Source organism: Gymnoscopelus braueri, assembly GCF_963280865.1.
Source record: "Gymnoscopelus braueri genome assembly, chromosome: 7".
Taxonomy (NCBI): domain Eukaryota; kingdom Metazoa; phylum Chordata; class Actinopteri; order Myctophiformes; family Myctophidae; genus Gymnoscopelus; species Gymnoscopelus braueri.
In genome coordinates this window covers 39,871,981-39,885,400 of record NC_137608.1, presented here as the reverse complement: position 1 = coordinate 39,885,400, position 13,420 = coordinate 39,871,981, and the positions used below count along the sequence as shown (strand labels likewise).

At 41.4% G+C, this 13,420-nt stretch overlaps 2 protein-coding genes across 2 annotated transcripts; both read left to right on the top strand.

Moving 5' to 3' along the window:
• Positions 1-2,060: 2,060 nt before the first annotated feature.
• Positions 2,061-3,746, top strand: ier5l (immediate early response 5-like). The gene has a single exon (XM_080433360.1). The coding sequence runs from the start codon at positions 2,192-2,194 to the stop codon at positions 3,152-3,154; it is 963 nt and encodes a 320-aa protein (XP_080289486.1). The 5' UTR covers positions 2,061-2,191; the 3' UTR covers positions 3,155-3,746.
• A 905-nt stretch (positions 3,747-4,651) lies between these two features.
• Positions 4,652-13,401, top strand: LOC308088090 (carnitine O-acetyltransferase). Its single transcript, XM_080432439.1, has 14 exons — positions 4,652-4,814; positions 7,463-7,753; positions 9,014-9,132; positions 10,217-10,270; positions 10,396-10,561; positions 10,790-10,964; positions 11,056-11,234; positions 11,480-11,580; positions 11,680-11,799; positions 11,887-12,009; positions 12,099-12,234; positions 12,327-12,389; positions 12,491-12,628; positions 12,879-13,401. The coding sequence occupies exons 1-14, from the start codon at positions 4,788-4,790 to the stop codon at positions 13,092-13,094; spliced, it is 1,908 nt and encodes a 635-aa protein (XP_080288565.1). The 5' UTR covers positions 4,652-4,787; the 3' UTR covers positions 13,095-13,401.
• The last annotated feature ends 19 nt before the right edge of the window (positions 13,402-13,420 follow it).

The window sequence follows — 13,420 nt, the reverse complement described above, 5'->3', positions numbered from 1 at the left end:
CTGAAAATCGAACAAAATACAAACTTAAACGACATACCTCAATTGTTGTATTGACATTAGAAATAATACCCCAGTAAATACAACTGCAATTTGCATACTACTATAGGCCTGCGTAATGCATTCACACTAAATTCCTGGGAGGGCCAACATTAGCAGACTTGCCATGCTTGTAGCCGTGCCATTTTGTACACTTGTAGCCATGCCAGGGTACAGTATTACCAGGGCATGGAAACCATAATAGTGGTTGTCCTCCTGATTCACCTATTTGGCAGGAAATCAAAGTCACATCCAGGTGTTGAGTGTGATGTCAGCCATCTGTGTGTTTACACACAAACAGATGTGTGGCATGGATGACAGATCATCCCTCAACAAAGAGCACTTACCTCGCAGATTTGAGTGCAATGACAGTTTTTCCGTGATCTGTGGGAGTCCTAATGACATCATACTCAGGTGCAGACAATGCACTAATAATAATAGTGTGTGTGTGTGTGTGTGTGTGTGTGTGTGTGTGCGTGTGCGTGTGCGTGTGCGTGTGCGTGTGCGTGTGCGTGTGTGTGTGTGTGTGTGTGTGTGTGGGGGGGGGGTCGGTGGGTGGGTGGGTGGGTGCGTGTGCATACAAGTGCGCATGTGTGTGTAAGTGCAAAACTCAAGACTGCATAACTCTGACATGTTTAAAATGGCCTCTTCTAGAACTTGTATTTCATTGTTTTGTATACATATTGTATGACAATATAGTGCAGTTTAGTGTACTCTATTGTACAGAGTAACCTATTCACTATTCCAGTGAAACTTTCTTTATAGTGTAGCCCTGCTCCAATATTCTTTCAGCTGAGTACCCCCTTCACAAGGGCAAGGCAAGGCCATGTTATTTGTATAGCACATTTCAACAACAAGGCCAATCAAACTGCTTTACACAGAACATCAAGCAAAGGAAACACCATTATAAAATGAGGATGCATAAAAGTAAATAAAAATAACAAATACAATACAGTGCCGAAGAGAAAGAAAAAGAACAGTAGCTCAATCAAAGGCAGTGGCAAACAGAAAGGTCTTTAGTTGTGTTTTAAAATAAATAAGAGTGGCAGCAGACCTGCAGTTTTCTGGGAGTTTGGTGCAAAAAAAACTAAATGCTGCTTCCCCACGTTTATTTTTGATTTTAGGGACAGAAAGCAGTCCTTTCCCAGATGACCGGAGAGATCTGGATAGTTCATGATATTGCACAAGATCAGAAATGAATTCACAGCATAAAACATTCTTTGTGATTTTGACACATTTTTTGGTGTCGTCTTCTGTGTGTGTGCGCGCCGTGCAGGTTTTTTTTGTCTTAATTATTTTCTTTATTTTGTCCACTAATCTATTTGTGTTGTTTGCTTAAATATTTAAAAAATCTGCTTTTTCATTTTTTTCATTGGTGGGTGGCATATATTTAGATTATTTATGAATGTGGAATAAATTGTTCATTAACAATATCATACACACACAAAAAAGAAAGAAAAAACTTTCCGAGTTTAGTTTGGGGGTGGAGTACCCCTAAGTACCCCTAGGGGTACCAGTACACCATTTGAGAAGCACTGCTCTATTCTAGTACATCTGTTTCTATTCTGTTCTTCTGTTTTCTGTTCTATTCTGTCCATTTCTATTCTGTACTATTGGATTCTATTCTATTCTATTCTATTCTATATACCAGTGGTTTTCAAAGTGGGGTCCAGGGTTCCTTGAGGGGTTTCTAAATTGACCCTTACAAGTCTGTAACTGTGACAGTATACGAATGGATGGGTCCATTTGGTTCCATTTGTAAACTGTCAGAGTTAAGGGGGGTCCTTGAAATTTAAAAGTTTGAGAAACACTGCTAACACTGACAGGTTTCTGTGCACTAAAGACGTGTAGAACTAGAACCTATTTTGTGAAATGCAGCATGTCCACTCCTATGTGCATCCTGAATGAGGCTAGTAGTGATATTTGCTTATAACAGAAGCACCGCCTCCTTCCTATTGGACGATGTGTATTTGAGGGCGTGGCGAGGAAAGATGAGAGTTGCAAATCCATGCCCTTACTGGGAAGACATGGAGCGCTATGAGCACAGTCTACACGAATCGAGTAGAAATCTCAGCTAAACATTTAAACATTTCTTCAAATAGGACTAACTATTTTAACAGAGTAAGAAGAGAGACGCAGGGTGGTCTATTCGAGGATGGAGTGTGCATTCGAGGCACAGAATCTGATCTCCATTTCTCTGAGGAAAATCCAAAGCTCCAGGACGCAGAGAGGAGGCATCAAGCTCCACAAGAACTTGCTGGTAACGTACGTACTTCGAAACGCCCGGCAGTTCTACATGAGCAAAGACTTTATGCAAACGCAGCGGGCACATCATCAACAGTACGAGGACGTAACGGCGACCCGAGAAAAGCCAGATTACCTAGAATTGACGGGGAGCTTCACGGAGTTGGCCGATGACTTCTACTGCAACTTTAGCGGCGCCGAGTCGTCGGACTCCTGCTCCTGGCACTGCGGAGCGCACCAGCCCAACGGCCACCCTGGACCCGCAGAGGCGACGCACCACCAGGACGCGTCGCTGAGCGACTCGAACGTCATGCTGTCGGAAGCCTGCTGGAGTTGTGGACTCGGGACGGGCGGCAAGTCCCAAGAGGACTTGTCTCCGCAGTGTGGAGGAGACAAGTCCTCGTGGGACTTACCTGTCCCGCACAGCGCGCAACAAGCTAACCAAAAGACTGTCCTGGACTTGGACACGCATGTGGTGACCACGGTCACCAATGGATACTTCCACTCAGACTGTTGCGCGCCGCCACCGAAGCAGCAGCAACCGCAGCACGCCGCACAGGCTTACTGCAAGAAGCGAAAGATTGACTCAAGTTATCATCTTGTTGACCCAGAGTTTTACTGGCCAGACTTAGGGCCATGGCCGAGTAATAAAAGGCTGAGGACTGAAGACGAGTCACATGCCGATCACTCGGAACAGTTGGACACAACAAACATCTCCAACCTGATCTCGGTGTTGGGTTCAGGTGGACTAACTGAGTTTATGAGTTGGCAGAACAACACGGACCTTGAGCAAATATTCTCTGCTCAGACAATTTGTTTGAGACATACATTGTTATCTGGCAGTGCTTGGACCAGAGCTATTGAAGCGTTTTGATTTGTGTTTTGTTTTATCATGCATTATTGTTTCGTTATTTTGTTTCCTTTCAAATAAATCATGATACGACTGTAATTCCCTCTCTGTTCTGTGATTGAAAATTGTTAATGAAAATGTGATACATAGACTGAGTGAGCATACATACCCATTGAGCATTACTTTTGCACATGAACACTTACTCTGCCTGCGCATCACATTATATCGCCACATAACTCTACAGATCAATAAACAATACCTCTCATTTAAACCTTGTCTCATGGTGAGCTCTATATGGTTCGTTAGGACATTGGAGTGTGTATTTGATTTGTATTTTTCCAAAGAATATCAGTTATTTATTGCTGTTTTTCCAGAGAGGTGTTGGACGAGCTCCATCATGTGGCTAGTGGAGAACTGTACAGCCCCATGCACCAAATCGACTCGTATTGCAAAGTGTATTATTCATATCAGGGCCTTATTCTTTCTTTTTTAGTCAATAAAAACAATGTTGTTTTAAGATTGATGAATTATTGGCTATAAATGGCAAACATGTTTCACTGTGGAATTCATGGTTTTCATTTATCACAATAAAGGGGGAATTAAGCTAAAGGAGAAATGTCTTCATTTTTGGGGGGGTTTGTGTGTGTGGTGTGTGTGTGTGTGTGTGTGTGTGTGTGTGTGTGTGTGTGTGTGTGTGTGTGTGTGTGTGTGTGTGTGTGTGTGTGTGTGTGTGTGTGTGTGCGTGCGTGCGTGTGCGTGCTTGCGTGCGTGTGTGCGTGTGTGTGTGTGTGTGTGTGTGTGTGTGTGTGTGTGTGTGTGCGCGCGCGTGCGTGCCTGTGTGTGTGTGCAGTGGTGTAAAGTAACTAAGTACATGTACTTAAGTGCAATTTTGAGGTATTTTTACTTTCTTCAGTATATACAATTTGCAATACTTTTACTTCTACCCCATTACATCTCAGAGGAACACATTGTACTTTTACTCCACTATAATTTAATTATATGAAAACTTTAGTTAATAGTTACGTTGTAGACTTCAGCCCTATATACATTTCAACCATTTGAAAATAGCCAATCTACAAGCTCACAATGCGTTGTTGCTATTTTCTAAATATTTTAAATACATTTTGAACTTGTGAAATGGGACATTCTGCACAATGTGTGTAGCCTACTTTTACTTTAGGTAGGCCTACTTTAAGTACATTTTGATGCCGATACTTTTGTACTTTTACTCAAGTAGCTACATTTTGAATACGGGGCTTCTACTTGCAACACAGTGTATGTCGACATTGCAGTATTTTTACTTTTACTAAAGTAAAACATGTGAGTATTTCTTCCATCACCACGACTGTGTGTGTGACATGATTTGAAATGGCGCGCGCGCGCACACACACACACACACACACACACACACACACACACACACGCACACGCACACGGTTATTTGGATTGATATCCATGTGAGTGTTGTGTGGAGTTCAGCTGTGTGTCCCGTAAAGTCCAGAGGGGGGCGGAAAGCTGACAAACTCCTCTCAGTTCAATGCTTTAGCTTCTATTTAGTGCTTGTCCTTGAGACATGACAGCCCCGAGGGCTGTTTGTTTATTACCGTTTATTCTCAGGACAGTCAAAGCCCCACGAAGTGCATTTATCTGACACAAAATGTTGGGTCTTTTCGTGAGAACGGCGGTGAGTATTTATGTGTTTTGTTTTTGCTTCGCGGTATGTTGTGCGTATTTCTTTTATGCGCTAACTGGTAGCAGCATAAGCAGCTCGTTTGTTATTATGGTAGGTAGGACATAATGCTAGTACTGCGGATGGGAAGGGAAGGGGGTGGGGCACCATGTTTGGACAGCAGCACTACGGAGGCATGCTTTAGTAGTTTGTACACTCCAAATTTGACCATTGCATGCTTTGATTTATATGGACGCTAGCCTACTTAAGTAGCTATACGTATGACCATAGGGGTGGCGGGAGCTCCCTAACACGGTGTCACTCTAAGGTCATTTTCAACGGTGTCACTCCTAATGTCATTTTCAAAGGTTGACGTCTTCATCAGTTCTTCATCAGTTCAACGTGTCAACTTTACCAACAATGCTTTTAAAAGCATTGTGGGACAGCTATGCATAGCGTGAAGGCTCTCGTGTGTGTGTGTGTGTGTGTTTGTTTTATATTAGCTTTCATTCCAAAGGTTCAGGTTTTCTATTTATAAACTGGCCGTGTTGTAAAGGCCAGGTGGCCCAAACAAGTTATGAATCAGTTGTTTTGGTGTCAAGTTACTGTAGCCATAAAGTTTCTTGGAGTGGAGTTAGCCACAACAACAAGCAACTCTAAGATCCTATGTTTTGTTTTTGGAAACTAGAGTTGCAATACCTTTGACAGAGCCCATACATCCAAACAGAAAAGTCCTTTCTGATTGTATATTAAACTCCAACATTGCAGCTGTACGGAAAGCTTGAATTATCCTCTTTCTATCTGCAAAGGTTTTGTTTTAAGAGTTGCTTTAGTGGAGTGTGCTTTTCACTTCTCCTCATGAAGAACTATTAAACTATTAAACCCCATTCTATGCAAGGGTTGCATGTATGCATTGCCTTAAAAAGACAGTTAGATTTCTCAGGTAGTCCATCAACCAGCTTTGGGATAATCATTTAATATTCCAACCACACTACTGTTATTAATAACCATTAACGATACATTTTTTATATTTCAATACTGGTCCATATATCAATTTCTTTTAATTATATGGAAATTATTTAAAAAGCCAGTGATGCTACAGGTAGCAAAATGGAACTGCCCAGTGATGACATCATGAGTGAAGGAAGTGTTTAAATGAAAACTAGATAAATATTTGCTGTGCTCTGGAAGCCTCTCTCTACTACAGTGAAAGGTTAAATTATATGTATGTTGATGATATAAATATCTTTTGTTTATAGGGGGTTTAGGTGAGTTTACCAGGGTGGACTTCCTCCACTCATGACATCACAGCTGAATGTTTGGGGCGGGGCAGATTTAGCTGTTCAAACACCTTTTTCCTAAATTTATAAAACATATTTATTTCAGGGGTCTTCAACCTTTTCAGGCCAGGGACCCCCAAACTGATGGGGAGATGGAGCAGGGACCCCCTACCTCGTAGGATAGGGGGGGCTACACATATATTGTATATTTATGTATACAATTGTGTTTTATATTGCCTGCTCCTATACGCACCTGCCCCAGTAGGTGTGCAAAATAAATAAATCTCTACAAAATATTTATAAACATACCATGTTATTATGCATTGTGCCTCCATTTATCTGTTTGCTATGGATTCATGTTATGTTTAAAGACAATTTGACATTTTGAAAAAAAAAAAAGTTTATATTTTTTTCAAATAAAAATATTGTTTAATCAAACAACAATTTCGCGGACCCCCTGCAGTAACTCTGCGGACCCCCTAGGGGTCGCGGACCCCCTGTTGAAGACCTCTGGGGGAATGCCAAATTATAACATAAGTACTGTACTGTTTTTTCCACATTATTTGAATATCCAGCATTTAAAGTTCTATTTCCCTGCCTTTAACCTATTAAAGGGATATTTCACTTTCAAACATGTTTGGGATCATTTTAATATCCACTCAGGCTTTTGTGAACACCCCAGACAGTTTTTAAGTTGCTTGATTCAGTATTTTGATATTTGATATATATTTGATGTTTTTTTTTTCTTTTTTCCCAGTAACTTCCTATATAAACCCATTGTAACTTGACCATATAGATTCATTGAAAACACCTGACCTTGGTTCTGGTGACTGATATTGTCCTTCTAATGTGTGAGGGGGCTGTGTTTTTTCAATTACTTTTTTCATTTATTTTTTTATAATTTCTTTGGGAGAAAAAAAAAATATATATCAAAAAAAGAATGAATGAAAAAACACAGCTCCCTCTCGTATTAGAAGGACAATATCAGTTACCAGAACCAAGGACGGATGTTTTTGATCAATCTATCATGGTTAAAATTGAGTTTCAAGTTACAATGGGTTTATATAGGAAGAGGGCATGTCTGATAAAATGAATATCAAATATCTAAATACTGAATCAAGCTACTTAAAAACTGTCTGAGGCGTTCACTATAGCCAGGGTAGACGTTAAAATGAAACGCATTGTTTGAAAGTGAAATATCCCTTTCACACGATTTGTATTGACACTCATTCAAAAAAGTGAAATTTGACCAAAGTGCTGTCGGGCATATCATAACACCTTTCTAGTATTACCGTGTTGCACACACTGTTGCTATGATACATAATCTGTTGTGTCCGCTTCAGTCATGAGAGCTGCATGTAGACTGACTAAGATCTTTTCCAGCTGAGGCCGGGCATGGTGAAGCCCTCTCGAATGGTCAGCCCAGTAACACACATCCCAACGAGGTGCCAGACCCTTGTGCCCCAGGAGCATCTTCACCAGGATGATCTTCCTAAATTGCCCGTCCCACCCTTGCGGCAGACATGTGAGCGATACTTGGCCATGCTGGAGCCCATCGTCAGTGAGGAGGAGATGGAAGAAACCCGACAATTGGTGGAGGAGTTTCTTAAGGGTGGTGTAGGGGAGAGGCTACAGAAAGGCCTGGAGAGACGAGCACAGAAGACAGACAACTGGGTATTCATATATTATTTTACTATTCTTTTTTAAAACCATGATAAAAGTCACATTATACTTAAGGTTGAAGTCAAAACCAAACATATGGGTGCTAATAAAACAGTAGTCTTGATTACAGACCAGCAGGACCAGCGTCCAGGCTGAAACACATTGCCTTAACAAAGAGCCTTAGACTGTTCCTCATTATGACTGTTGCAAGATCTTTCATAATCAGTCTGATTACGCAAAGGGCCAATGCTTTCCCACCGAGATGTCTGGTTAATTGAACAGTGGTCACAGTGATGAACGTGTTAATCAAATGCATGCAACCCAAAGCAATCACATGCATTTGATGTTGGAAGCTGTTGCATGGCAGTATAATGCAACATCCATTTTCAGAAATATCGGCACATAACGTTTGTTGCTTTAGACGGCTATAAAATGTGGCTACATGTATAAATAATGTTTTATTTATAGAGCAGTCGGCTTTCTTGGACCCAAGGTCGCTTCAAAATAAAATAAAAACACAAAATGCATACAGTACAGAGAATGATAACTTAAAGCCAAGAATTATTAACCAATAGAAAGACAAGTAAAAAAAACAAAAAACATGATATGTGACAATGAGATGACATGAAACTGGTAATCATTAAATATTTTGGGCCCTCGTTTGGTCTTCTCCTACGCACCTGTCGCCTTTGTAGGTGTGCAAAAGACTTACTTTTAATCCTTAAATAGTAAAACTCTAAAGAAATGAGAAGCAGAAGTAATCTGTGTAAGTGGGTTAAGTATGAGCATGGTAATGTTAGATGAAGAGATGTAGCTGAAGTATGCCTACATTTTTATACATGTGCATCAAATGACCAGAATCCCAAAGCTGACGGGAATAATACCCTCTAATGCAGTGGTTATTTAAAGGCTGTGCATTCACTGGGACAAAGCCTGGACTCAATATATCACGGAGGCAACTTAGAGGTGTGCATAGTTGAGCTGCAGCAGCAAGCTTATGCTCCGCCGTACTATGGTGTCACGCACCAAACATAGCAGATCTAAAAGCTATGTTCTACCGGTCTGCAACGCGTTCTGAGCTTGTAGATCGGCTATGTTCGGCATGCATTGTACGATGAAGGATAAATCAGGCTTTAGAGGCACAACTAATAACAAGAGTTGTTAAGTTTCTGTAACCTGATCAGACCAATCCTGGATCCTGAACCAGTGGTTGTCCAGAAACACTGCCTGTTGTATTTATGCCTGCACTCTGTATGTTGGTGTTTTCTGCAGCTGTCAGAGTGGTGGATGCAGTCAGCCTATCTGGACTGTCGCATGCCTGTGGCGGTCTACACCAGCCCTGGAGTCGTCCTGCCCCGCATGCACTTCCAGGATCGCCAAGGACAGATAAGGTGAACATCCTGCTACCACAGTCCACTGTATCTAAAGGGCCCGTTATACTTAGTTGCGTGTGGGCGGGTGTTGCATACCAAAAATAGCAGATCTACAAGCTCATCATCGCTTGTAGATCGGCGATGTTTCGGTTTCAGTTTCGGTGTGCGACACCGGCGCACAACTAAGTTATTTAAATCCTCCTTATGACCAGCCACCAAAATAAGGTCCAGTGTGGTTTTAATAAGTCATTTTTATTTTCTGCGAAGTACAATAATTACAACCATTCTGTGTCTAAGTATAAGACCTGCAATAAAGCTCCATTTGGTACTGTAGTTCACTATAGATACAGTCTCCAGCTGACCTTTACACAGACTTTTCCTCCTCTCGCTGGCTATTTTTGGGACTTTGGCTGCGTGTAGCATTGCTCAGCTTTTTTTTTTTTTGTGGACTACTGTGACCCATGGGATATACACAGTGAACATTGTGGCCCCATGAAGACATACTCCTACCTTATATTACAGCTGTCAGAGGTCTGTAGTTCAAGGATAGGCTATTTCTCATTGTCAGTCAGAGGCACTGTTACGTTAATACGGCATAATCTTTATCAGTAGATCAGTTGTACATTTGTTGGCCATTCTTGAATATTGTATTTGCAGATCTTTTAGCGCTTGGTAATGTATGAATATTATGTCTCCCAAACTGCCCATTGCAGTTAGAACTGCAGACTCACTCCCAGTCCTCCACCATAGTGTGAAGACTCGCCTCTTCTAACTCCACCTTAGCCCGTAGCACTTGCCGTAGCACCTAGCCTTGACGACCTTGCAGGCTTATGCAAACAAAGGCTAAAATGTAACTTAGATGGCATGTTATGTAGAGTCTACATACATTGTAGACAGATGCTGTGTCATTTGTAGACCTGGCATCCTATAGTGTGTGTATAGTTTCAATGTACAGATAATTTATTTCGATATTATACTGCTTAAACTGTAAATCGCTCTGGATTAAGAGTGTCTGCTAAATGCCGTAATTGTATATTCCTATGAAATAAGAGAAAAGGCCACCATCAACTGTATCAATAATACAATAATTCTTCCTCTGTAGATTTGCTGCAAAGCTGATTGCAGGAGTATTGGATTTTAAGAAAATGATTGACACGTGAGTTTCATTTTATAATCACTAAAATTTGATCTTAATGTCAATAGAAAGCTTATGATGAATGTTATTTTCAATCATTGCTTTGTAAGCCTGAATATGTATCGTGGATTAAAACTGTGTTGCAGTAACACCTTGCCTGTGGAATACTTGGGTGGCAAACCTCTGTGCATGGACCAGTATTACCAGATCCTGTCCTCCTGCCGTATCCCCGGACCAAAGAGAGATACCGTAGTTAGTCACATCGTTGGAAATTCACCTTCGGCTACCATCACCGTGGTACACAATTTCCAGGTACTCTAGATGGCGCTGTTTTTCTCCTGTTCTATCCTATTCAAAATGCCAGTAGCACATTTTAGAGCAACTGTGGCCAGCCTTAAGTCTAATTTCTAATTGGTCGGCAAGCGACAATGTCTTCCGACGAAGTGTATATTAAATTTGCCCTTACATTCCATTAATATTGGTTTCAGTGACTCGTTGACCAGTTACTTAAATCATCCTCATATGGGTTTGCCCCTACAGTTTTTTATACTGGAAGTGTACAATAGCCAAGGATCCCGGCTGACTGTGGACCAGATTTCCATGCAACTTGAGAAGATCTGGAACTCCTCTCTGCAGACCAACAAGGAGCCGATCGGCATCCTGACATCCCAGCACCGCAACACGTGGGGCAAGGCCTATAACAACCTTTTGAAGGGTGAGGCTGGAGAGAAGCAGAAAGCATGCATAAATCCGTAGAAATTTTGCATATCGGATGTTATGATGCTTATGTATTTTTGCCTCTCTAGATAAAACGAATAAGGACTCTGTCCGTGCCATCCAGAAAAGTATCTTCACAGTGTGTCTGGATGCACCAATGCCTCGTGTGTCAGATAACTTGTATCGAAGCCGTGTGGCTGCCCAGATGCTGCATGGAGGAGGGGCTCGCTGGAACAGTGGCAACCGTTGGTTTGACAAAACATTGCAGGTATGTTCAAGACATCCATAGGTTTGAAGCTATATAGAACTCCACATCGATAATATGCAGTTAAGCCCTACATACTTCTCAGGGGCTGGGATCCCCCTCATCCCCCCCAGCAAATTCAACCCTGCATAGGTTTGAATCTTCATAGAACTTAGTAGAACATTAAAAATACACAGTTGGATGACAATCTGCCAATGTTAATGAATGAGCTTCAGAGTACATTCTATATATGTGTGAATCATCCTCAGTTCATCATTGGTGAAGATGGGACATGTGGACTGGTGTACGAACATGCTGCTTCTGAAGGGCCGCCCATCGTGTTTCTCATTGATTATGTTGTCAACTTCATGTAAGGTTCATTTATTGGTTACAACATCCTTTATCCTTTACACCAGTACCTGGTGAACTGGGCCCATTTATTTTCATTTTTTAAACATCTTTTCTATAGGCAGAAACCTGAAATAAAGCGCTCTCCCATGATTCCTCTGGCCATGCCAGCGAAACTGCGATTTAACATTACTCCTGAGATTAAGAGGGACATTGAAAATGCCAAACAAAACATGAATATGTAAGTATAGATATATATATATGATGTTAATTATTTTAGTCAAAAATTACATTTGTGTGTAACCCAATCTTTTCTTTTCTTTATTAGGATGGTACAGGACTTGGATGTGAATGTGCTCCTGTTTTCTCATTTTGGAAGAACTTGGCTTCGAGAGCATAAGATGAGTCCTGATGGATTTGTACAAATGGCTCTTCAGCTTGCCTACTTCAGGTGAGTTTTCTTTCCTTTTTTATAAAGTTCTTTTTTCTATATATTTTTCGTTGCAATCAGATATTCACTGTACTATTTTTCACTTTCAGGATGTATAAAGTTTGCTGCCCCACATATGAGACGGCGTCCTTGCGAATGTTCAAATATGGTCGAACAGATGTGATCCACTCGACTACCATGGATTCATTTAAGTTTGTCCAGGCCATGGAAGACCCAGCCAAACCGGTAAAACCACTCTTGCGGTCTGGATGTGACATTTATATGAGTGTATATTTGGCTGGACAATAAGTATTTAGTTCGTCCTCACTTTCCAACAGATCACAGAGAAAGTAGCCCTGCTACAGAATGCTGTTCAGACTCACAGGGAGAATACATCCAAAGTAAGAACTGATGCCTCATCGTTATTCAAATCTTCATATTGATAATGTCTATTCATTTATTCTTGTATTCATTGTTATTGTTTTGCTCCGTTTCTGACCAGGCAATTCATGGGGAAGCCATTGAGAGACATCTTCTTGGGTTGAAGCTGCAGGGTATTATAGACCTGACCTCTATGCCTGAGATATTCATGGATACTTCCTATGCTGTGGCTCAGCATTACAACCTCTTGACCAGTCAGGTAATGTGTAAAGCGGTTACAAAATCAATGGGACAGTACTATTACTATAGTGTATTATTGTAACCCTGACAAAGACTTCATCGGTCAGTACACGTTGGCCATATGTTTTCGATGATGCAGGCTTTTAAACTTTTTTTGTACTGACAAAAGGGTGTGCCATGATCCTTTGTTTTTGCAGTCCATTATCTTATTATTATTTTATTAGTATTGTACTTGGGGAAATGATTATCCATGTCTCTGTGATGTCCAGGTTGGTTCTAAGACCGACTGTGCGATGTGCTTTGGTCCGATGGTGCCAGATGGGTACGGCGTGTGTTACAACCCAATGGATGATCACATCAACATCGCAATCACTGCCTTCAACAGCTGCGAGGAGACCCATGCCGCCAGGTTTTCCAGGGCTGTAGAGGATGCTCTGTTGGACATGAGGGCTCTCCTGGAGGACAGAGACAAGGCCAAGCAGTGAGCCCACACAGCGGCCTGGCATGGGGGTTGACCCGCCGGGCTGTGTAGAAGGTGCAACTGAACTTGCAATGGAGGCAGTGGCAGAGAGCCGCGTTGCCATAAACTTGTTACAGGGACGACTGAAATGCACATAGCACTGCGTGCGTTGGACTTGGGGGAATGTATAACAAGAGGCTAATAAGAAGTACATAGTGTGTAAAGCACTGTCAAAGCACTGCCATCTTGACAGAAACTATATATATTTTATTATTGTTGAACTGAATTGTTTTGCATATATGATATAGTATTATTAAATTGATTTGACGACGTATTGTGCAGATTTCAGGA

What these genes read in the sequence shown, in the direction of transcription:
- ier5l (XM_080433360.1), top strand. Translation starts at nt 2,192, where the DNA reads ATGGAGTGTGCATTCGAGGCACAGAATCTGATCTCCATTTCTCTGAGG.
- LOC308088090 (XM_080432439.1), top strand. Translation starts at nt 4,788, where the DNA reads ATGTTGGGTCTTTTCGTGAGAACGGCG. An exon ending in GATCGCCAAGGACAGATAAG is followed by an intron (nt 9,133 to 10,216) that starts GTGAACATCCTG and finishes CTTCCTCTGTAG; the next exon opens with ATTTGCTGCAAAGCTGATTG. An exon ending in ACAGGGAGAATACATCCAAA is followed by an intron (nt 12,390 to 12,490) that starts GTAAGAACTGAT and finishes GTTTCTGACCAG; the next exon opens with GCAATTCATGGGGAAGCCAT.